At 29.9% G+C, this 25,103-nt stretch overlaps 2 protein-coding genes across 2 annotated transcripts; one reads left to right on the forward strand and one right to left on the reverse strand.

Moving 5' to 3' along the window:
• Positions 1-8,927: 8,927 nt before the first annotated feature.
• LOC124921569 (flap endonuclease GEN-like 1) lies at positions 8,928-13,189 on the reverse strand. The gene is made up of 7 exons (XM_047462244.1): positions 12,921-13,189; positions 12,653-12,829; positions 10,851-11,021; positions 10,587-10,768; positions 10,280-10,508; positions 9,428-10,021; positions 8,928-9,337 (listed from the first exon to the last, which is right to left on the reverse strand). Exons 1-7 carry the CDS (start codon positions 13,113-13,115, stop codon positions 9,086-9,088), a joined length of 1,800 nt encoding a protein of 599 aa, XP_047318200.1. The 5' UTR covers positions 13,116-13,189; the 3' UTR covers positions 8,928-9,085.
• A 9,519-nt stretch (positions 13,190-22,708) lies between these two features.
• Positions 22,709-24,985, forward strand: LOC124921570 (UDP-galactose/UDP-glucose transporter 2-like). Its single transcript, XM_047462245.1, has 7 exons — positions 22,709-23,145; positions 23,416-23,444; positions 23,528-23,729; positions 23,815-24,057; positions 24,140-24,241; positions 24,316-24,423; positions 24,570-24,985. The coding sequence occupies exons 1-7, from the start codon at positions 23,020-23,022 to the stop codon at positions 24,810-24,812; spliced, it is 1,053 nt and encodes a 350-aa protein (XP_047318201.1). The 5' UTR covers positions 22,709-23,019; the 3' UTR covers positions 24,813-24,985.
• Positions 24,986-25,103: the final 118 nt, after the last annotated feature.

Genomic DNA, 25,103 nt, shown 5'->3' on the forward strand with positions numbered 1-25,103 from the left:
AAATAAAAATAAAAAAATCATATTTCCAAAAAAAAAATCATAATTGGTTGTAGCCAAAATCTGAGGATAAAGTTACAGTTGCGACCAAAGTCATTGGATGAGCATCGTATCTCTATCCGACGCTTTAGGAACGCCCACGTCTCACCTAATCGACTAACCGAGTGTTAGCTCTATTAGCCAAAATGTTGACGGGACGCCTGATCTCCAACAGACCGTTGACGGAACGCTAACACGCGCACAAAACAACGTCGTTTTGCGCCCAATCGTCTTCTTCACGCAATCACCGGAAGGGTAAGAACATATCCACTTTTGATTTTTCAAAAGTGTAACTTCCTCCATAGTCAATCTTTTCGACTGATTCGAAATGTGAAATGATCACCCTACCACGATGATCATTTGTCATATCTAAATAGGGATGATATATCCCTATTCCGACCAAGTTCAGGAAGAATAGTCAAAATACCATAAATGGATTGTGGCCAATTCAATCCACTTGAAGCTCACAACCGACCTCGGTTAGCTATAAATAGTCCCCTAAATTAATCCGAAGCCAAGAGAAACTCTCCAGCTTCAAATTGAAAATTTACAAAAATCTGTCATTAAAGCTTAAGCTTCTGGAAATTTCGAATTTTGTTTAAAGACTTAAATCTTGGATCTGAGCATCCCAAAAGCTTCCCTAAGGATCTAGGAATATTTTTCAATCTTTGATAAGGTTCCAATCAACCTCTAGTTCATATTTACAGTTTGAATTTGAAATTTTATATTTCAAATTGCATAAGCTTGTATGCTTGCTGTTTATGGTATTTTATGGTTAGAAATCGATCCTAGGATCATTTATGAACTTTTTGGATAAATTATAAACAATCAATCAACCTAAAATAAGAAAAACCTAAATTTTAATTTTTAAAATAAAATACGTATTTGTTATTCTTGGGCTAATTCTCTTGAATCACAGTCCAGAAAGCATCCCAACATGATTGTAATCATGTTGGGAAACTGTATGGATCATGTTTGATCAATCATAATCATGTTTGATTTAAATCAAAAATTTTAAAATAATTAAAAATTTTGAGTTCTAGATTTGGTCAAAACGAAGAGTCGGTGTTCTTGTTTTTGTACCAATCAAGTATATTAGATATAATAAAGTTATTGGATATCTCATTTCTCCTCAAAACAACTTTAAAATAAAAAATCCAGTTTTTGATCACAAACTGTTTTGAACGATTTGATCATCATTTAGGTTGATTGATACCTTGAGATGATGATCAACATGTTCATGGGAGTTTTGTGAAGCTACCCAAACCCTTGGATCAAATAATTCATGCTTAAATCAAAATTAAAAAAATTGCAACCTTTGTGTTTTTGAGGACCGAGAGGTCCGACCGACAATCATCGGTCCAGACCAAGACTTAGGAACGATAAATTCGAACTTATGACCAAGAGGTCCGATCGATGTTCTAGAGTTATGACCGAGAGGTCTAACTGAGGATTTGTATATCCAGGACCGAAAGGTCTAAACTAGGACCGATAGGTCTAAATCTAGGACCTATGAATCTTGACCTTGACTGAGGATTCCATAACCTAAGACCATTGAACTTAGCCTTGAACTAACCTAGGGCTGGTGGGTTTGTACACCCTGATCGATGATCTCAGCAAATGACCGAGAGTCCTTAATTAGCACCTAGACCGAGGGACTTCGGCACTCCGATCGAATATCCCGAGCCTCACCCGAGAGGCTCCTCGACCTAGACAAAGGGTTTTTAGACACTAACCGATAAAATAAACCCAAGGCTTAGGTCTTCGGTAATAAGGCATGTTTGGTTCCTCTTTTCAAAACCCAAAATTATTTTTTAAATTTTGAAACCCCAAACTATTTTCTAAAAATCTCAAAAAATAGAAAATGGTTTCAAAATATTTTTAGGATATTTTCGCAATTTTTTTTGTACCAAGGCCTTTTTGGTATTTATTTTTAAACCCTAACACCCTTAAAAATGACTGGTGTTCTTCAGGTATTTTCTCCTTAATTCAACGTCATCAACAACAGGTATCAACATTTAAATATTATTGTTAAAATATTTTAAATAACGCACAAACCTAATGCATGTTTAGAACAAAAGAATAATCGATAAAAATAAAAATGTGATACTACCGATTTTCAAAAACCAACTTTATAAGTAGAGACCGTTTTTAAAACGGGTACGAAGGATGAGGCGCAAAAGTCTTTTCCCGGGTATCATCAAACTACGAAATAAAAGAAACTTTGGCCAATATGTTTGTACACGTATGCCAACTTTTGTTGATTTTCAAAAATCAATTAGCGACTCTGTTTTAAAATAAATAATCTTTTAAATTAACTATGTTTAATTAATTTAAACTAAAATATTTCTAAAAATTCAAATTGTGATTTGATTACCGTACATTCTCGGATTATTTAGAATTAACTCCGAAATTAATTGTTTTTAATTTAATTCAAAAGCGGTTAGGAATCATTATCTTTTAAAAATAATTTTTTATTTTAAAATAAAATTTCTGACACGCAAACTGAGGTTGGAATTCTCAAACCTCCAGCTTTTCCACAAAACTTAAACCTAACCAAAGGATTTTTCGGGGGTTACAACTTTTTGGCGACTCTGTTGGGGATTAAATGTTTAACTCGAAAATAGAAACTTGCTTTTGAAACGTTTGTATCATGTTTTCAACTTAATAAGTTTGTCTTGAAAGGTACCACACCTAAAAAACGCATAGGTTTTACCTTATTTAAAAGTTTTTATGTGTAAATGGTACATCACCATCTTCTTACTTGCAAAGAAGTACACGATTGGGATCGGTACTTTTACATCTATGTGCGAAGATTGTCCATGAAGAATGACAACTTGTTACAAACCGAGTGATGTTGTGAGAGGACAAACTAGAATGCATGGGATTGACCACACCCTTTGGCGATGAGCCGTCCAATGGGACGTAGGCATTGTGGAAGTGGGGGGAAATTCCCAATTGAGTAGACATTCCCCAGTTTATGGCGACGGTTTTACCCCCTCCACAATCGGTGAATGATACTCTCTTATGATTCTCCTTAGAACAAAAAAATATGGTTACTATCACTAAGTTGGTTGTTTGTCGTGCCCAAACAACCAAAACTCAGTCACTACAATCCTTATGTGACTATTATATATGTATTATGTGTATGCATGTATAGTCTAAGTGAGCATCTCAAACATGTTCCTTTTTTCCAAAATAAATGCACGTTTGTAAATGCTTTGAATTTTCAATTTCAGACAATGTCCATGCTGATTAATGTCGAGTTAATCCCATGGATTAAAAGTTTCCACGAAAACGAGTGGAACCATATGATTTACGGACTAACCCCATCATGAGGTTCATAAACTTTAAAATAAACCTCACATTCATGATGCAAATGCAAAGGAGGTGGAGCCATACATGACAGGTTTATTATATGGGAGAAAGGTCTATGTTCCCAACCATAGAAGAATTTCGAGTTATCCTCATGATGGACAATAAGAATATTCTGTATTTGAAACCATTTGTAAAATCAATTTCCTTCAGGAAGCTCTTATAAGAGGAATACAAATATACAAAAACAACATCTGAAACAATCCTCAAAAAGAATGTCATCGACTTCCAGAAATGGAAAAAGATGAAAATCAGAAATGGACAAGTTCCCCTAACTATGGGATCCTCCCTAATGATGATGACAATCATGCTGCTCCATTTCTTTATGGCTTCAGCGGATGACAAGTCATCCTCCAAAATTTTGGAGGTAGCATACCACATGCCTAGGGGAAACCAAGACCCCTCAAGTATCATCTTAGCTGAAACACTGATGGGTTTGAATGACTCATTTTTAACTTCTATTGTGTGTAAAAGAGGCTCACTTCTGGTCCTCTACATCTGGATGATTGGCAAGCTTGGACTCATGTCTCCAATGTGTCCCATAGACATCTTGTCACATTCTCTTCAATATAGGAGAATGAGGAAGGCTTCGCTTGGACCCCTTGTAGAAAATGACGATGAAGTCGGGGATTTGCTCATATGGTATCCCATCAAGAAAATGGCATACATGATGGGCTTAGAATGGTTTACCTCTTAGTACACTCACGAACTCTACAAATAGTTTGGTCGTGACTTCATGCCCCCTTACACGAGAAATTTCATCGCTATAGACAGGTCAATAGATCATAATGCATATGTGAGATACCTCAAGAAATGGCACAACGCCTCTAAGATGGGTGTTCCAAAAGAGCGAAAGAATTACCTCACCTTCATTCTTGAAGAATAAAATATGGTAAAGAGGAATGAAGAGGAGGAAGCTTCCAGTGTGAGAACAAGCTACAATTGGACTACAAGCCTATGCTCCATAAGTTTTTCCCTTTTAAACTCTATCTATAAAATATCAACAAGAGAGCTATGTATTTAATAAACTTAACGAGTATGTTTATATAACAACTATATGTTTTCTTATTGAATCACAAAAAAGATGATCACTCTCTAGGATTCATTTTATATGCATATTCATAGCATTTGTACTTTGTTACAACTACAAACTCTCACCTCTTTCTCTTAACAACAATCCACAACTGCGACAAGCCGATACGACCCCAGAAAGAGTGACCCAAAAACTGGACATTTTATATGCCACCAGATGGCTGAAGAACTCCTAGTACCTGAAATGGTCTCTATGACCAAATTTAGAGAAATAAAGGCATATTTGCAACATGTCATAGAGCAACTTGCGTTGATCACAACTTCTTTAGCTAATTAGTTAATTCCGTCTACATCCCAAAACATACCTTCTTCTTCTCAATTTCCTAACTAAGCTATCACAGTTATGTTCACCCTCATTAACCCCCGTCCTACTAGTCAACAAGCTCAATATGAAGTCTCTCTCTATGAAGACTCCGAAGAGGATATCAACCTAACCACATGGGTACAACATGAGGAGGTAATCATTCCCCTAGGATCACAGGAAAAACCAATTCCAGGGACTGACTAACAACCGCTAATGAAATATGAACGCTAGATGGCTCAAGTTCGAGCCATATAGGAAGAAATGCAAGCCCATCTAAACAAGATAGTTAAGGGTAAAAGCAAAAAAGAGCACTATATGAAAGTTGTTGAATGAGCACTTATTCCATTAGGTGTCAAGCTTCCAGATCTATCCAAGTACATCAGAAAAGTGACCCATGAGTATTTTTCAAAATGTACACTTCCACAATGACTCATTGCAACTTGGAGAACCAATTATTCTCCACATATTCCCCTAGTACCTCGATGACGCTACTCTACGCTAGTATCACCAGTAAAAGATAATTTATCTATAGATCATATTGGAATTGGCTACATCGTTCATAGAACGTTTCTCAATCCATCTCAACTTGGAATGACTGGAAAAGAGGTTGAAGAACATCAAACAAGGAGAAATAAGAAATTATTCGTGTTTATCGAAAGATGGAAAACTATCGTCGAAGAAATCGATTCCCTCCCGAGCGAATAACGTCAAATTAATATGATCTTGGAGAATGTTAACGGGTGATATTATGTTGGATTCGTCATCAAAACCTTCCAAAATATGAAGAAATTGTTGAAAATTGGCAATAACCTCGATGACGCCATCGAGAAAGAAGGGAGAGAGGAAAAGTAATCAAAGCTACCCCACCTCCAAGTCGTTTCCCAAGAAAGGAAAAGATAGAAGTCCAGTAAGTAATTATTTCCTAGAAGGAGCGAGTGCCTCAAAAGATGAGCCCAAGTAAGCCTCCACAGCCTAAGGTAGGTACAACCACTCCTACCAAAACTACACCTCCAAAGGCACTTAAACCTCCAAGAGTGTTTGACGACCTAAGAATGCCTTTAAGTCAAGTGATGAAGACCACACCAGCCAGTGTGCCATCCACGTCCTACCTTCCTATAAGAACTATAAGGGAAAATGAGCATAGATCTCTTAACTTATGAGACAGTCTCCTGAGTCAACTAAAAAGGACAATTGTTCATATTTCCATCTAGAAATCCTGATGTACTCTATCGAGCATAGGAAGGCAGTCCTCAATGAGTTAAGGAAGGTCAATGTCCCTACCAACACCACCTCTGAAGAATTAGTAGGGATCATTTCCACTAGTTCACAACATAACATGATCGACTTTGAAGACAAGGATATTCCATCAGCCGAATCAAACCATGATAAATCCCTCTACATTTGTGTGTAAATAGAAGGAAAGACCGTTCCAATGGTCTTAATAGACAACGAATCCGCTCTCAACATGTGTCCTTGGCGGACTCTAAAGGATAGGTGTATCCCGAGACAAGAGCATACTGTCTGACATGTGTGTCAGAGGTTTCGACAGCTCTCGCTGTGAGATAATGGGTTGCCTCAAGTGCATTGTCCAAGTCGCCGACATACCCTTCTAAGTTGACTTTTGTGTCATTAACATGCAACATTCCTATAACTTGATTTTAGGAAGACCATGGCTACATCAAGCCAAGGCTTTAGCCTCTACCCTGCATCAAAAACTTAGGTTCATTGCCAACGACCAAGTTATCACAGTTAACGGCACAACTGCCACCACAACAGTCATTGAGTTTACCCATATCGACAACCTTAAGGTTGAAATAAGCGTGTTCGAGATATGTCAAATCCTCTCAAAAGGTATAGACTCATCCAAACACCCTGAATTTAGCACGTTTATCCTCCCCTCCATAATAATGATGCATAATATGAGATATTTCCCTACCATGGGCTTAGGCCCAAATGTCAATGGCATATCGTCATTCCCGTGACCATGTTGAACATGGATTGCCACGGTTTAGGATACATCCCTATAGGATTCGAAGAAATCCGTAAAGAAAGGATATCCAAACAACGCATAACTATTCCACCAACCTTAAATGGATAGTTCATCTGTGAGGGACAAAGAACTCTATGCTTTGACTTCCCCGAACCCTTTATCAATCTAGATTTACAGAGACGTTTTTTAGGTCTCGAAATCTTTTTAGATTGTCCTCATAGTCCTAACCATTTTGTTCGCTCCATTGTCATCTCTACTCTTGCGCAACCGAGGGATCTGCATCCGACTGAAGACCAGCGCCCCTGGCGACCGATGCCAGTGTCCATGCCCGCGACAATGCGATTTGAAACCCGTCTCACTGCCTTTAGGCCAGTTTGATGTTTCTGTGATTATTTTATTTTTCTTGTTTTAAATGCTTCATTTAATTTCCTAGAAGTTTCAAAAAATATACAACAATTAAAAATAATATTTTCTAAAAAAAACACATAGATATACTTTTCTTAGAATCATTTGATTTGACATCTTTATTTCATCATTTTATTTGTACATATAAGTCACCTTTCAAAATTCCAAAAATTATAAATTTGAGTTCTTTTGGGTTTCTAAAATATAGTGTGACTTTTCGACGGAGTTTATCCTATGGAACTATTCCATAGGTACATTTACATTAATCTCAGAATTTAATCTTTTCCTATTATCATATAATTATTAACCAAGTTACCTCTTTAGGAATAGATGTGAATTATGTTAGAGTTTTAGAAACATGGATATGACTTGAAAAAAATCATAATTAAAAAGTGTAAAAATCATTTTTAAATCAGAGACCACACTCATTTGGTGGGCATGTGAGGTATCGATGCCCTTATTCAAGTGTAATCAAACACTGAATCATAAAATATAATCTAAAAATTTTTCTTTCCTAATTTTTAAAGAACAAATTATGTGGATACTCTCAAAATTAAAGTTAGTCTAATCTAGAAAATTAAAAATGAACTCTAGATAATCATACTATTTTACTTACTCGTCTCACTCGAGATTTAAGAGGAATATAAGTTACGAGTAAGAATTGCAATTTGAAACTACCCCGCAGTAACCGAACCAAATTGCCCCGTTTGGGGCAGTTTTTCCCTAGTTTGACCGGCAGTTGACCAGGGATGTGGCGGAGATAGTATTTGTGTCTCTGCCCTGAACCGTCCCGATTTCATTCTATGTCCCAAATACGAAAAACGCAATTAAATATATATAATATCATCAATATATTTATTTATTCATTATATTTTATAAGAGTTTTAAGTTTATTTTTTATAATAATATATTTTTTTAATATATTAAAATATATATTATATTAAAAATTTGTTTATATAATTTGATTATATAAAAAATTTATTTATTTTTGAGAATATGGTATAAACAGTGTTTCGCAGGGATTTCCCGAAACCGAATGAGACGGGGATGGTAATAAAAAATCCTCGAAATAAAAACAGGGCGGGGATGGTAAATGCATTCCCGTCCCGAACCGCCCCATTGTCATCCTTAGTTACAAAGCTTTTGACTTTCGAGATCGCATTTTTTTCTTTATCGAAAAGGTCATTTTAGAAAAACGTACAAATATAAATATACATTTTAATTATATATGTATTTTGGTATATAAGTCATTAATAAAAGAACATCCTGATAATAATTTAATACCAAGGAAATATTTTTGAAAAAAATTCAAATCAAACATGGATTTTTCTTTTTTGAAATAATTAGAGTTGAGGTGATGCTCTATTTTAAGTAAATATATATTATTATTATTATATATATATATATATATATATATAATTAATCTATATTAGAAAACATTAACTATCTTATAGAATAAATTCTTGAAAGAAAATGTTTAAAATAAATTTATTTATTTTGAAACTTTATTTATTATAAATTTAACATAAAGATAAAATGATAAATTAACTTAAATTATTTGATCTTTTTACATCAAATATCAAACATTGTTTATTTGAAATAATCCAAGATGAAACAAAGTTACTTTGTTCATTCCTTACAAATTTAAAAATAAAGTTAATTGAATTACAAAACCTTATACCAAAATTTATTTAATACTTTAAATTTTACACTTGGTTGTATTTAAATTTGTTAATTTGTATCATTTATTTATTTAATTGCCATTGATACTCCCGCATAAAAGAAACTATGTTCTTTTCAAAACCTTCTAAAACGTAAGACATCAAAATATCTTTAAAACTACCTAACGTATAAAAACAAAACATAAAATTATCTAACCCACACTACCCAAACAAAAGACGACGCCTAACCGACTTGGGAAGGTTCGAACTCGAGTCAACATTCCTCTTGACTTTAGAAGAACCGTAACCACTTCTCTCCTGATCTTCTTCGGAACTCTCCCCTTTGGTCTTCGGTTTGTTTAACTTCTTCGAGGAACGATAAAACTCCGTAATATTTAGTTGCATGCCTCCTCTTTTCGAAGGAGATTCCATTGTTGGACTTTGCTTCTTCCGTTTTCCACTTTCTCTCCTCTCCTGAAGTACGAGAGTTTATTTTCTCGGAAATATTTTAAGTGAAACTGAACTTGACATAACTGAAAATAGAAGAATAAAAGAGGAATGTACCTTTTCTTCCCAAAAAAGCTGGACCTTTTCCGGGAAAGCAGCTTGAACGAGTGACATATTTTCGTCGGTTGACAAAAAATGACACCCATCTCGAATGTAAATCTCAGGAGGGCCAGGATCATCGTCATCATGCTGAGTTAACTCGACTGAGTCATCTCGATCAAGATCAGAGACAGTGCAGGTCTTTACAGCAAGGGCAGGAGTGTTTTTCTTCCAATTAACGACGTAAAACTGATGCCCAAACTTTACCTTCACACGCTGAATCGAATCAAACTCATATTGTTTGTTCAACAAATCGTTTGTAGATTTTAGAGCCTTGTGCCTCAAGAAAATGGTGCATAGCATAGGAAGGATTCTTTGTCGAATATAAGATGGCTCCCAATTCAAATAAAAACACAAGTAATCCACCAACATGTCCACTTTCGGGTTTTCCCATCTTAACTGAAATCTCACACCCGATTTATCCTGATAATTATTATCACTCGAGTATAATTCAATTATCTCATCGCTACGGAAATTTCCATCGGTTTCGATTTTCTGGCAGACTCTAAAATGCCAATCTTCATCCTTCTTCTTTTCCTTACCTTTCCTATTCTGCAATGAAGGGAAATCACAAATTCTTATCCCTTGTTCAATCTAGGTTATTTGAATTTAATATCAAATAACTCATTATTCGATCATCAATCTCCTCGTAAATCACATCATTACCATATATGCCCCGACAAGGCTGTTTTGAAATTACTTACATTTTTCTTTTATTTTGAAAACTAGGGTAGTTATCTAAATAACCAAATAACTAACAAGGCCTAATATAATTTCACATTGAAAGTTCAAAGAGATGAGAAGACTTACCAAATCACACGAGGAACAACGACATTCAAACCCGACGATTTTTTCCACACAACCATCGTTATTGTTCGAGCTGCAGTATTCACACGGAGATTTTAGATGTGCCCTCTTACTGCCCGGGTGACCGCAAAAGGAACAATGAGGAGACTTCTTCATCGTTCGTGTATTGGTCTCGAAACTAGAAACTACTTGAATTCGAGAAGTGTCGTCTCCTTTTCCTATGTCTCTTAACCTACATTGATTTTAAAAACAATTATCAATCATTAAAGAAAGAGAAAGCGAGTGCATAAACGCGAAAGGAAAACCAGACCTATTAAGAACTTCATCTTCACCAAAAGATTTGACAAAACGAAGAGCCGTATCGACTCCAATTCCTTGAACACCACCTAAATTGTGATCATTTCCAACTAAAATGGAGATTGCTATCAAATGGTTTCGTTTCAAACCGAGACCAGCTTCAATATCTGACATGTTGTAGCATTCAAACGGTTCCTGCATACACAAAAATAGCATGCTAAAGCGAAAACAAAAAAAAAATAAAAAATAAAAGTTTAGAAGAGCCCATAAACCATACTTTGTTATTGGGATTAAGGCGTTTTATAACACATTGAGCTCCGAACATGAACGCATCACTGTCGGCTGTAATACAAGCGTCTACTAGCCCTTCAAAGTTTAGCTGAGCACAGAGCGCTTCTGCCTCACCTCGTGCCTTCAACACAGGAACTCCGAGAAGCTTGAGCAGTTCCTAACATTGTTTGAACAAAATTCATACGTTGTTTGCACAAAATTGAAGAGTTTTCCTAGGAATCATTCAGGCTGTATTTGTGTTTGATAACACAGCTTTTCACTTATGTTTGCTATTTAAAATTACTTAATTATTTAGATTCAATTCAAATTAAGTTTAAAAAATCAACTTTAATCCCTTAAAAGGGGTAAAATAGTCGTTTTCGATATTAGTTCCACGTTTTATCAAATTCAACTTACTTACAAATTATATATTTTCATTTGGTTATTAAGCTTCATTTTTCAGACACATCAAAAAAAAATGGGACAATTTTCAGACACATCATTCAGCACCTAAAATTCAATATTCTGCACTTAATTTTTCAGTTATATCAAACACAACCTCAGTGTTGACAAAGATTTAGATGAATGAAAAGAATATTGTGTTCCTAATTGTTCCAAAATTGCTAGTAACTCTAAGAGCTCGTTTGATCTTGGGTTTTATAGGTTTTTTTTCAAACTATTTCTATCACATCATCACTACCATTATACCCATCAAATCAATTAATTCATCGATAATTAAAATACCAAAATACTCTTACTTTACTTTTATTAAATTTTAAATATAAAATAACATTTTAGTAATTCATCCTACAAAAATCCCAAATAACCTACTTTTTTATCAAACAATATTTAAAAAAAAAAAAAACAAGATCAAACAAGCTCTAACAGTTAGCCAACAAACTAATTGTTTCTTTTAGTAGATGAATAACTGTTAATGTTGCCAAATTATGTAAGAATAAGAACCAACAATTAAGCAATTTGGGATTTTGTTGGATCAAATCAAATTTGCAATGAACGAAACCCTATAAAGTTTCAGATAAATGCCACACTACCAAGATCATCGTAAACAGTAGGAAATCAAAAACTATGACATTATCTTATAGAAGCATAACAGTTATTCATCTTCAGAAAGAGTGACAATTAATTTGTTAATAGCCGTTTCTTCGTCATATAAAGAAGACAATGTAGTAATCTCAACAATATGAAATACAACTTTTTTTTTCAAAAAATATCTCAAATTTTCTTTTTTTAATCCAGGCCCCCACAGTTACCCTACACTTCAAGGCATTCATAGTGACAAGTCTCTTTCCACTTGAGCTTTGCATCTAATGTAATTGTTACAATATTTATATAACAAAAGATAACAAGAACATTTCTACTAAGTACTAAATTGTGTAAGAACAATAACCAACAATGAAGCAATCTGGGATTCGGTTGGATCAAAGAAAATTTGCATTGAACAAAATCCTAAAATGTTTCAGATCAATTCCACACTACCAAGATCATCATAAACTGAAGAAAATAACGAATAATTGATAGTATCTCCTGAAAGAGTGACAGTACCAATGGATTACTTTGTCATAAACCATGCATCCTATAAAGTCTGTGATGTTAATTTAACAAAGAAGATGAATAACTCTGTGATGCCAAAATCCTGTAAAGTTTCAGATTAATGCAACACTAACTACCGAGATCAACATAAACAGTAGAGATAAAGAATAATAGAATCCCAACTCAAATTTTGTTCATAAACCAAGCATCTAGAGTATTTCAGACTTAAAATGCATAAAAAATGTTCATCATACATACCACAGATTCAGCAATGCATTTAGAAAAGTTCCTATTCCTCTCCACCGGAGAAGCATCTTCCGGTAACGAAATAGCCGAAACATCAATCCCAGATGATCGATAGTATCGCTGAATTCTCGCCTGAGACTTGAGCAATGACGGTGTACCGTCAACGATAAAAACTGGGTACGCCCCAAACTACAAAATGGAAACTTTTTACAGTCTTGCATTATTCGGTTAAAAAGAAAAGAGGGCTGTGAATCATGAATCATGATTCATGAATGAATACCTTGGCGAAGAGGTTTACAGTGCGGAAGAAGATGAGTCTGAGATGGGGATTTCGGGCGTTAGCTCCAATGGCGGTTTCGTTTTGTACAACCCAGAAAGAGAGATCAACAGCAACCCGTTTGTCTCTTATGAAATCGAAACCTTCGTTCCTGGCGTAGGGTTTGAGCAAATCCCAGAAATTACCTCCAACTCCCATTACTTATTTCACCGTTTTGGATCGTCTTTCTTCTTAGCAGTTCATTCGATCGAGATAGATATCATCATTCATCTTCCATTGTAACCCCGAGAAATTTTTGAGAAACTTGATAAATAAAGCCTTTTGTATGATTTCCATAATTAATATTTTATATTTTCATGTTTGTTTACTGGGCCCCCACAATTTTTACTTCATATAAAGCCCAAAATATTAACCCAATTACAAAGTTTTAATTTTTTTTACCATAAATTAATTACTTAATCACAAAATTGAAGGGAATGAGTTGATCAAATGTGTTCGAGCATTTAACGAATAATTGCGTATAAACTCTAAATAAATTTTACTAAAAAAAATTCGAAACTAACATTTATGTTCGATGAGATTCGAGTTAAAAAATTTCAAGAGAATATCAAGAAATTTATTTGTAAGTACATTTTTTTCATTAAATATTTCATAAGGACAATGATTTAAATGAGATGTTTAGTTAGGCATATTTATAATTTACTTTGATATTTTCTTGTTTAGACTAAGGCATAAATCATGATTTAGATTTATATTTATAATTTGACTTAAGTTATGTTCACATTCGGGTATAATGTTTTTTTAAGCATATGAAAGTGAGATTTTGTTATAGACGAATTTAATTGAGGTCTGAGTTGAGTTTAAACCGGTATTTTTTTTTAATATATAGAAAATTAGCATAATCCTAATTTCCTCATTATTTCCATATAATTAAATAGCTTATCTCTATTTTCCAAAACAAAGTTAACATTGATCATCCGCTTCATTTATACTTTCCTTTTTTTACTTGTTTTTCCAAATTTTCATCTTATTAGTTTATATATTGGGAAAATTTGGGTCAGTGTGAGTCGAATGTGTTAAAAGGAGACGGGAATAACTTTTCATCTTCTTTTACATTATCACGTAATGATAAATATTTAAAAAATTTTGAAAATTTTGACCATAATTCAATTAGTTATGTCAGAGACCGTCAGTGACTATTTGGAGGTATGAATCGAGGTGGTTAAAAGAACAAGCCTTACAAGATGGATCTCTAATAATTTTTGGTGGACTATTTGGTTAGAAAGAAACCATAGAACATCTAGCCATCAAAATATATTGTTAAAGATTATTCATAATGACATTATAATGACGATGTTGAAGGTTAAATCCGAAAAAACAGTTAACTTATTTTATCTCGTCATTTTTTAGAAGAGATTTGAGCCAATTAAATTTATTTTTGTTTATTTTTATTTTGAATTATGTTTTTTTTTATGTTATGTTAAACAATTTTTTATTTTAAATTGTATGATTATTTTAAAAAAATCAAAATCTAGATTCTACAGTGACACATCATTCTCTCCTTTATCGTTCCTCATTTTCAAATAAATCATCTCATTCGTCTGGTAATAGTAATTGAAGACATAAACCAAATTAAAAAAATTGAGGACTTATATCATAATTGAGAAATAGTTTAAGGACTTATAAATGATTTTCTCAATAAAATTAAGTGTTATATATATCAATCTATAAGAATGCACACTATATTCTCACATTTTTTATATATAGTTATATTTTTTTTTAGAACGCTGAGTTTCGTTTTCTCTTCGTATTGCGACTAATCCCTGCAGGTTAATCGCATAGCTTGCAAATTAACACACTTAACCAATTAATCAGGCGAATGGAAATTTTCGTCCGACAGATTCGAATATAAAACCTCTATGAGGTTAGGGTTATCCACATCTTTTTCCCGCTAGACTAGAAGAAGAGATTAGTTACATATTTTTAAAAAAAATGGAAAAACGGGTTAAACACATAATTCACAAACACAATTAACTACGTATAATTTGTCATCTGACGAGTTCAAACCCAAGACCTCAGGGAGGCTGAGAATATCCACATTTTGTTATCATTAAACTAGAAGAGGAAATTAATTATATATTTTATAATAAAAGTAAATAAAATCACTTTCATTTTAAGTATTATTAAAAATATTTGTAACAAAATATCATAAACCAGTCTCGTTACAATGACATCTTCCTAACATAAAATATAATATTATTTGGCATAAAATATAATATTATTCGTTAAAAGGAGGCGTGTATAACTCTCCATTTTCTATTTTCTTTTACATTATCACGGTTTGACAAATATTTGAAGTCTTTTGAAAAATTTGATCATAATTCAATTAGTTATGCCGAGATCATCATTGACTATTTGGAGGTATGAATCGAGGTGGCTAAAAGGATAAGACTTACAAGATGGATTTCTAATAATTTTTTGTGTACTATTTAGTTAGAAAGAAATCATAGAATATTTAACCATCAAAATATATCATTAAAATTATTCACAATGACATTATCATGACGATGTTTGAGGTTAAATTCGAAAAAACAATTAATTTATTTCATCTCATCATTTTTTAGAAGACATTCGAGCCAATTAAATTTATTTTTTTGTTTATTTTTTAATTTTGTTTTGAATTATGTTTTTTTAGGTTATGTTTAATCGATTTTTTATTTTAAATTGTATGATTACTTAAAATAATCAAAATTTAGATTCTATAGGGACACAAATAAATCATCCTGATCATCAAGTAATTCAAATAAATCATCCTGATCATAAAGTAATTGAAGACATAAACTACTTAAAATATTTGAAGACATAGTTTAAGGACTTATAAATGATTTTCTCAATACAACTTACAACGTATTAAATATATCCATCTATATTGATTACGGATTGTAGTCCAAAATTGTCTTTAAAATGTTAATTTATTTTTGTTTATAATTTATAAGAATATAACTATATATTTTTATTATATATTTTCAAAAGAAATAATTTTATAAGTTATTTAGTTTGGTATCTAAATTTTTCAAAATTGCAAAAAATAAAATATTGTTTGGCAAAATAATTATAATCTAAAAAAATGAACACTATATTTTCACATTTTTTATATATCTCTTTTTAGTTACATTTTTTAAAACGTTGGGTTTTATTTCTCTTTCGTATTGGGAATTGATGTTTGATGGACTCGAAACTAAAACCTCTATGCGGTTAGGGTTATCCGCATCTTTTTCCCGCTATACTAGAAGAAAAGATTAATTAGTTACATTTTTTTAAATGGAAAAATGAGTTAAACATATAATCCGCAAACACATTTAACCATTTAATCAGACACAGAATTTGAATTTGTCGCCTGACATAAACTTCTAAACTTTTTGTTGTCGTTAAGCTAGAAGAGGTGATTAATTACATATTTTATAATAAAAGTTAATAAAATCACTTTCATTTTAAGTATTATTTAAAATTATTTATAACAAAATATCATAAACCATGTCTCGTTATAATGACATCTTCCTAACATATAATATAATATTAAGGAAGACTAACATTTATTATTTTTTGTAGGCATGCCAACTCTTCTATTATAACTGATTGTCAACTACTAGCTATGTTTTGATTACATTGTATTTAAAATCTTCAACTATTATTAATCACAAGTTGAATGACATATAATACCGACTCGTTTAAATGTGACACGTACGTACGTTTTTTTTTTTTTCAATTATTTAAAAAAAGAATAACATAAGAAATTGTAAACAACTTTATAAGAAGTTACAAGGAACAGTTATAGAATTTAAATAATACTAATTATGTTCCCACTTAAAAAATGTAAAGACTCTATATATGGAGTATATATGCAAAAGATTGGAGTAAATGATATGTCAGAAAGTTTATTAAATATATATATATATATATATATATATATATATATAATATAAAGTAATGCAAAACATGTAATAACATGTGTATAAATGCGTAACAGCATGCCCCTTTGAGTGTCTTACAAAATATATATTTAAAGGAAAAAACTTTGAGTGACTCAATTATCTCCATACTTTAATATCCATAACATACATATATCTTCAATCTAGTTTAAGCGAAAATAATTCTAACTAAAATATTTGATTTCTCAATTTTGAATCATCCTCGTTAAACATATCTTATCAATGATTGTGATTTCTGTTAGTTTATTTTAACTATATAGATATTAATATCATTTTTTTAATAAAATCAAATTATAATAATAATAATAATGGGTCTTTTATTAAAAATAATAATAGTTCTATTATTAAAATTAATAAATATTTAATTGGTTAGGTTTATCTTCTTTATTTTAATTTGTACGAAAGCGTTTTTATAAATATCACAATCAATTTTTTAAATGTTGAAAACTAGCCAACCCCACCATTATAATTTGGTCTTTAAAACCATTTGCATATTATGTAAGCACTTATCTTAAAAAACTATAATAATAATAATAATTACTTACTAAAATTTAAAATAAAGTAATTTAATCAAACTGTCATTAGTACTTTTTTCACTTTATAATAAAAAAGTGAAAATACATTATTTTATTAAATTGACATAAACTTTTACTTCCTTTTTAATATAATTTTTTTTTTCAAATATATACATTTTATATAAAAAAAACTAACTATCAATTTTTTTTCAAAAAAATCATCTATAAATTGGTTAAATACTCTTTTTTCATTTACTTTTTTATTTATGAAAATTCATGTGATTCAATCACATTTTTTATATCCAATATAAATAAAATACTTTCATTTATTATTTTAATAATTTTGAAAATAATTATCATGATGATTGTCACTAAACATAAAATTACAACAAGTCAAATTAATTTCTCATTTAAAACAACTCCCCTTCTCAATATATGTATTATATCATTCCATTTTCAATTGATTTTGAAATATATGTTGATATGGAAAGTATTGTTTCTTTATTATGAAAATTAAAATTTATAAGTCAAGGTCATGAATTTGAAGAATTGAAATAGGTAATTAATAAATAAGGTAATTGTTTTTTAATATGTTAAAAATCATCAAACTTATATGGTAATGTGGTTTTAAGTATTATCTTACTTATATAATTAAGTTTTAAATATATTTTTATATATTATTTTGTTTTAAATTAATACTTATATACACTTATGTTGTTTGAAATTATTTTTTATTACATTTATTTTTGTTTGAATTTACACCATAAATATCTAAAATCATTTAAAATATTATAAATATGATAATTTGTGTTTAAAATAGGCACAAATTCCTCTTATGAGTGGTATATCTATTTTATTTTTCTAAATTCAATTGATGGCAAATATTCATTTTCGTCTTGAGATTATTTCTACAACTCAATTCTCAAATGACGACGCACCTATTATGTTTCATTTTCAGGCAGCGATGTTACAGAATAAGGCGACGACAGAGTTTTTACTCATTCGTCTCATCAATATTTAAATATTGTGTGTTTGTGTTGTGTCCCTAAAATCATCTAAACGATAAAAATATTGATATTGAAAGAGAGAAAGATTTACGGTAGTTATATAGTTAAAATGTAATATTATGATAAACATTACGATATCTAAAATATGATAATATCGTAATACAAAATCCGTAATATTGTTGAATCGGCTAGCTATAAATGACTTATACCAAAATTGTGACTATCCTCTTAGTGAGAATGAATTGGGAGTGAGAATTAATATAATTTTATTTGAAGACGAATTCAGTTCATTAGATAAAATAAGTTCGGATCTAAATTTAAGAAACACAACTTAGTTGGAATCTTTGACGATCGATGGTTTGGAATTAGTTATCAAGTGTGTTCAAATTTCGACTATAAAATAAAAAGTTGTTATATATTCTGAGTTATGTTCTTCATTTTGTATTATTTAAAAATTCAAACTACTTCAAACAAAAATAAATGTAATAAAGAGTAATTTTAAATAAAAATAAATGCACAATGATCAATTTTAATAAAAATAAATGTACGAGAATTAATTTAAAATAAGATAATGTATATAAAGATATTTAAAACTTAATTGAATTTATAAAAAGTGTGATACATTTAACCATTTTTTTATATTTTTATTTAATGTTGGAAGTTGACGTGATTCTTTATATTTTTTTAAAAAAAATTCCTCTGATTCCTAAAAATAAATACTTAATGTTATTTTTTATTATTATTTATCATTTTCTCTTTTCTTTTTTTCTCTTTTAATTTCACTATAACTCTAATTTTGAGATTTCTCTCTATCACTGAATTCTTGAACACAAAATTTGTAAGTTATGTAATATTCAAAGCTTCTAAAATCTTAAGCTTAATGATTTGAAAGATATAAAAATTTAAGAGAAGAATTTAATAAAAGATCAAATTTAGTTGTATAAATAAAAATTTAAATATTATATAAAATGAGAAATAGTTGAGACTTGAGAGTTACTTATTTATATATCTCAATTGAAATATAACATCAATTTTAATCCAAATATGTTAAAAATAAATTGTAGACCTAAGCATGTAGCTTCATCTTACAATCATGGTTCTTTTTAAATTTGAAGAACTAAGACTATCATCATATTACGGTAATAAATGTCACTTTAATTTCAAATAATTTTAATAAGAATGTTCTCATTTTAACTGTTAATATAGATAATCAATTAGATTTCAATGATGAATATCATTATAAAGTACAAATAAAAAGTTATAATATGGTTTGTGAATATATGTGTAATTAGTCATTTTACAATAATTACAGTTGACTATTAATAATTTGGTAAAGCACTTCCATGCAATGGCTAAAGTAATGTGGGCACTAAGCCTAGTTTGATTATTAAAATTAACATGAAAAATGGTTCCTTATAAGGATGAAAGCAAACCAACATTTCAAACTAGTCTAATTAGACTATCAAAATGTGAAAGTATAAGGTGTTGATATAATACATGTAACATAGTTGAATATATAAATATATAAAAGAAACAATTAGTTATTTTTACTGTCTTCTTCTAATAATTCAAACATTATTCAATTCTTTTCTGTCTATCAAATCCCTCAATTAATTAATAAAAATATTAAAATAATATTTATTTTAAATTTTTATTTTTTATTTTATTTATATACATTAATATTTTTTTTTACTAAAAATAATCATCATTTCTTTACAAACATCAACAATCATTTTTTTCCCTCTATTTAATTATTTAAATAACTCAATCATATTTGAAGGAGTTCTTGTAATTTGTACTCAAAATTAATTGCAATTAAAATGTATATTAATATTGTGATGAATTTTGTTTATTTTTATTTTAAATAACATTTATAATATTTAACATTTTCAGTATTAACTTATTTTTATGTATTTCAAATAATTACTATTTATTAATTAATAATAAATATAGACTTATTTTAAGGTCTATATTTAATAGAAAATATATTTAAAATTATTATTATAAATAGGCATATTATAGACACATTTTAATTTATTCAATAAATCAAGTAAGCACTAACCAAGGTTAATCAACTTAAATTTATATCATATATATATATATATATATATATATATATATATATATATATATATATATATATATATATATATATATATTACTTTTATTTCAATTTAAGTTATTTTAATGATAAATAAATTTATAATTTTTAAATAAAAATTTTAACATTTATAAATAAATGTTACGGATCCTCTGTTTTCTTTGAAAAAAAACGGTCGTATTTTAATATATATATATATAGGGTCGGTCCTATGCAAATTTAAATTTTTGGGGCCCTAAAATAATAAAAAATAATAATTTTAATTAATAAAATAAATTATAAATAATTAATATTAAAGAAGAAAAAATAATATTAATAATATAATATTATTAAATATAAAAAAATGGACGTATTAAAGTTGCTTTTATCCAGGCAGCCATATATATATTTACCAAACAGTTTAATTTGAATCAATCTAAGACATTATTCTATAATATTTTTATATCATTTAATTATCTATCTAAAATATTAAAATATCATAAACTTATAATATTTTTTTATAAGCATTTTAATATAAAAATAATAATAATAAACTTACTTTTTACATCACTTAATTATCTATCTAAAATATTAAAATATTATAAACTTATAATATTTTTTTATTATCATTTTTTATATATAATAATAATAAATCTACTTTTTTAGGTTTTATTCAAATAACAGCTAATCTAAGTCAAATATACTTAAAACTTTTCTATTGCTGACTCTCACATGGAAGGTAACGTACGTAATCACTTCAGATTTATTCACAAAATCCGCAGTAAATTCAGGCAAAATAAGATTAAACTTAATTTGTATATCATAATTAGACAGACTATCAACTTTTATTAACCTAAACTTCAATTTACAAAACATTATTATGGTTATAAAAAATACATTTTCAACCTTTTTATTCATAATTATAATTACTTAAAGTTAGACTAGCTATTTGTTTCTAAAGATTTTTATAATTTTATTTGTGAAACTTTTCAAAATTAAAGTTAAAATAATATAAGACAATAATATTTAATTTCAAATCCATTTTATGAATCAAGATTCATCTAGATAATAATTAAATGAAATCATGTTACTTAATCAGGATAAGTATGTTATTAAGACAATTTCTTTTTAAATTTAATTATTTATCTTATTGCTCTAATTTCATCAATCAAATTATTAATAAAATAGCAATGATTTTTATTTTTACTACTATTCACACAATTATCATGTTAGATTGGAGAAATGTTCATTTTATAAATAATATTTTATTTATAAAATAACTATTTTTAACTAAAAATATTGAAAATGGGAAATTAAATATTTATTATTTTCTCCCATTAAGACTAATCAATACAAAATATCTGTCACATAACATAATGTATAAAACTTTTACTATTATTAACCTAAATGTTGTCCTAACTCCACTTCTTAGGATTGATTTGGGAAATAAATAAATAAATTATATTAATGTATTAAATTATATTATTAAATAATTTAATATGAAAACTAATAATCAATTAATAATAGATTTTCCTTGTTAATAATGAAATATCATTTGAGATATTTTTTTGGTATATTATATTGCTGTAGAAAAATCGTCGAAATTTTAAAATTTGAATGATGGTAGTATTTTGATTTGTATAATTTATAATACAATTATTATAACATTTTTTTAGATTCGTTCAGAATTGATAATGTAGTCAGTCGGTAATTAATCGTTTTTCTCAAGTATTTACGAGCTTAATAATTTATTAAGTATCATTTTTTATTTTTTCAATAATGTTATTTTTTTGGTTCGGTTTAAAAGATTTTTATTTTTAATATACATGAATCCTCTATAAAAAAAAATATATAAAATAAAAAAATAAATTATACGAAATTGTATATTTTGTCTAATATATATTATTTGTATTAAATTTAAATGTTAATGTGTTTCAAAATTCAAATAAATACTCTCTCATTTTAAGAAACCTATAATTACTAAATTTAAAACATAAGAGAGTTGATTTATTATAACTAATATAATATTAAAAATAAAATAAAATAAAATAAACCTGTTTCTAAATTGATTATAGATTAAAGGCCCTAGCTAAAATTCTTCTACACCCCCACAAACGGCGGCCTCTGTCTGTCTTTCTCTCTCTCTCTCTCCTCCATCTCCGGCCACCGGAAAATCTTCTCCGGGAATCGTATAATTTTGTCGCAACTGCTGCTTCCAGTAGAATCTGAAAAGAGCAAGAACCTTTCTTCAACCTTCCACAATCAACAATTTTCATTATCTCTCTTTAAAAAAAGTGGAAATCTTCCTTATTTCATCTTCCTCGATGACGGTGAAAGATAAATATTCATGGGTTTATTATATATCTTACTAACGTGATCTCCCCGGCATCTATCGTTCCTTTCCCATTAAGTTCAATTCACAAACCCCAGCCTCTATGGTCAACATGCAGATGTTCAACATTCCCAAATAATAAATTTCTGTAGCCATTAATGTTCATTTACTGATACAAGATGAAGAACGAAGAACAAGCTCGATCCCTCTTTGGAATCTCTCTCACTGATAAACCCGTTTGGAAGCAATTTCTCATCTGTTCTTCTGGATTCTTCTTTGGTTATCTTGTTAATGGCGTCTGCGAGGTATCTATTTTACAGATCGTTTCTTTCTCGAGAGAAGATGAATGGGTTTTCTTGTTTTCATCAATTTTTCTCTGTTTTGTTCTTGAATTTCGTTTATTTACCCAAATGGGTTTCTGAAAATTTTCAATTTCTGTAATGAACAATGATCAGTAACATGAACTGCTTGAGTTTTGATCTGCATGTTTGATAAATCTTGAATCTGCTTTGAGTTTGAGTTCATACATGGAGTGAAGACTTTAAAAGTAATATTCTTCTTTAATTTTGATACAGGAATATGTATACAACAGGTTACATTTCAGGTAAACGAATCTAATTAATCTATCTGTTTATTTTCAATTTCAGATTTGATTTGAATTGAATTAACATTTCTTTGTTCTTGAAGCTATGGATGGTATTTCACATTTGTTCAAGGATGGGTTTATGTTGTATTGATCTATCTACAAGGCTTCACTACAAAGCAAATGGTGAATCCATGGAAGATGTATGTGAAGCTTTCTGCTGTTCTTATGGGTTCACATGGTCTTACTAAAGGATCTTTGGCTTTTCTGAATTACCCTGCTCAACTCATGTTCAAATCTACCAAGGTGAAAAATAACAGATCAAAAATTTGTGTAATTTTGTTTGTATTAGTTGTGGTTGGACTGATCTATTGAAATTGTCTTGTTTCAGGTTCTACCGGTTATGATTATGGGTGCATTCATTCCTGGTTTACGAAGGAAATACCCGCCTCATGAATACATCTCAGCTGTACTCTTGGTTATCGGTTTGATCCTTTTCACTTTAGCTGATGCACAAACTTCGCCTAATTTTAGCATAATTGGTGTTGTTATGGTTTCTGGTGCTCTAATTATGGATTCCTTCCTTGGTAATTTTCAAGAAGCCATTTTTACCATGAACCCCGAAACAACACAGGTTGGTTCATTTCCTTTTGACGCGATTTAAGGTTATTCAAGAGCTTTTGTCTTGTTTTTATTCGGTTTTTCTTGTTACATAGATGGAGATGCTCTTTTGCTCGACTATAGTCGGAATGCCATTCTTGATCCCACCCATGATTCTTACGGGAGAATTATTTAAAGCTTGGAATTCATGTTATCAGGTTACTATAACAGTTTCTGAACCAAATGAGAAACTGTCAATAAATTTGTTAAAAATTTTAATTTGTTCGTGCAGCATCCTTATGTATACGGGGTGTTGGTGTTTGAAGCAATGGCTACGTTTATTGGTCAAGTTTCCGTCCTTTCACTTATCGCGATTTTTGGCGCTGCAACCACTGCCATGGTGTGTTTCTATTTTCCAGTATTCAATCGTTGGTAAATTTCTATGTATACATATATAAAAACGATAACCCGCCAAAGTAGGTTGAGTGAAAAGGTTATCAAGTTCGATTTCCACTGAGAATTGATCATTTCTATTTCTTTGCGTAGGTGACCACTGCAAGGAAGGCGGTTACATTGCTACTTTCGTATATAATATTTACGAAACCATTAACAGAGCAACATGGAACGGGGCTTATACTTATAGCAATGGGGATAGTACTCAAGCTTTTACCGGAAAACAAGACATCATCAAGAAGAGCTTCTCCTTCGGCACGGCCATTGGCGAGAATTGAGAACAAAGTTGAAAGAGAGGAGGAGGAAGAAGATGAAGAGAAGAGGGCCTTAGTTTGAAAATAAAGAATGCATTATTGTATTGTCTTATTAAATATGTTATCTTTTCATTGTCATAAGTTTTATGTTGAACTATATATAGTATAAATGTTAAATTATTTGAAAGTTTTCTTGTCAATTTGTTATGTACTATGTAGAATGAAGTTGGTGAAAAGGGGGTTGATTTTGTTTTATTTAATTTTGTCAAATATCTTATTCAATGCTTCACGATATACCCCATAAGATAAGAATAAAGTTGGTGTGTGGGACATATTTGGAATTCCTATAGGCAGAATTAGTTAAGACAGTGAC

Source organism: Impatiens glandulifera, chromosome 1 (genome assembly GCF_907164915.1).
Source record: "Impatiens glandulifera chromosome 1, dImpGla2.1, whole genome shotgun sequence".
Taxonomy (NCBI): Eukaryota; Viridiplantae; Streptophyta; class Magnoliopsida; order Ericales; family Balsaminaceae; genus Impatiens; species Impatiens glandulifera.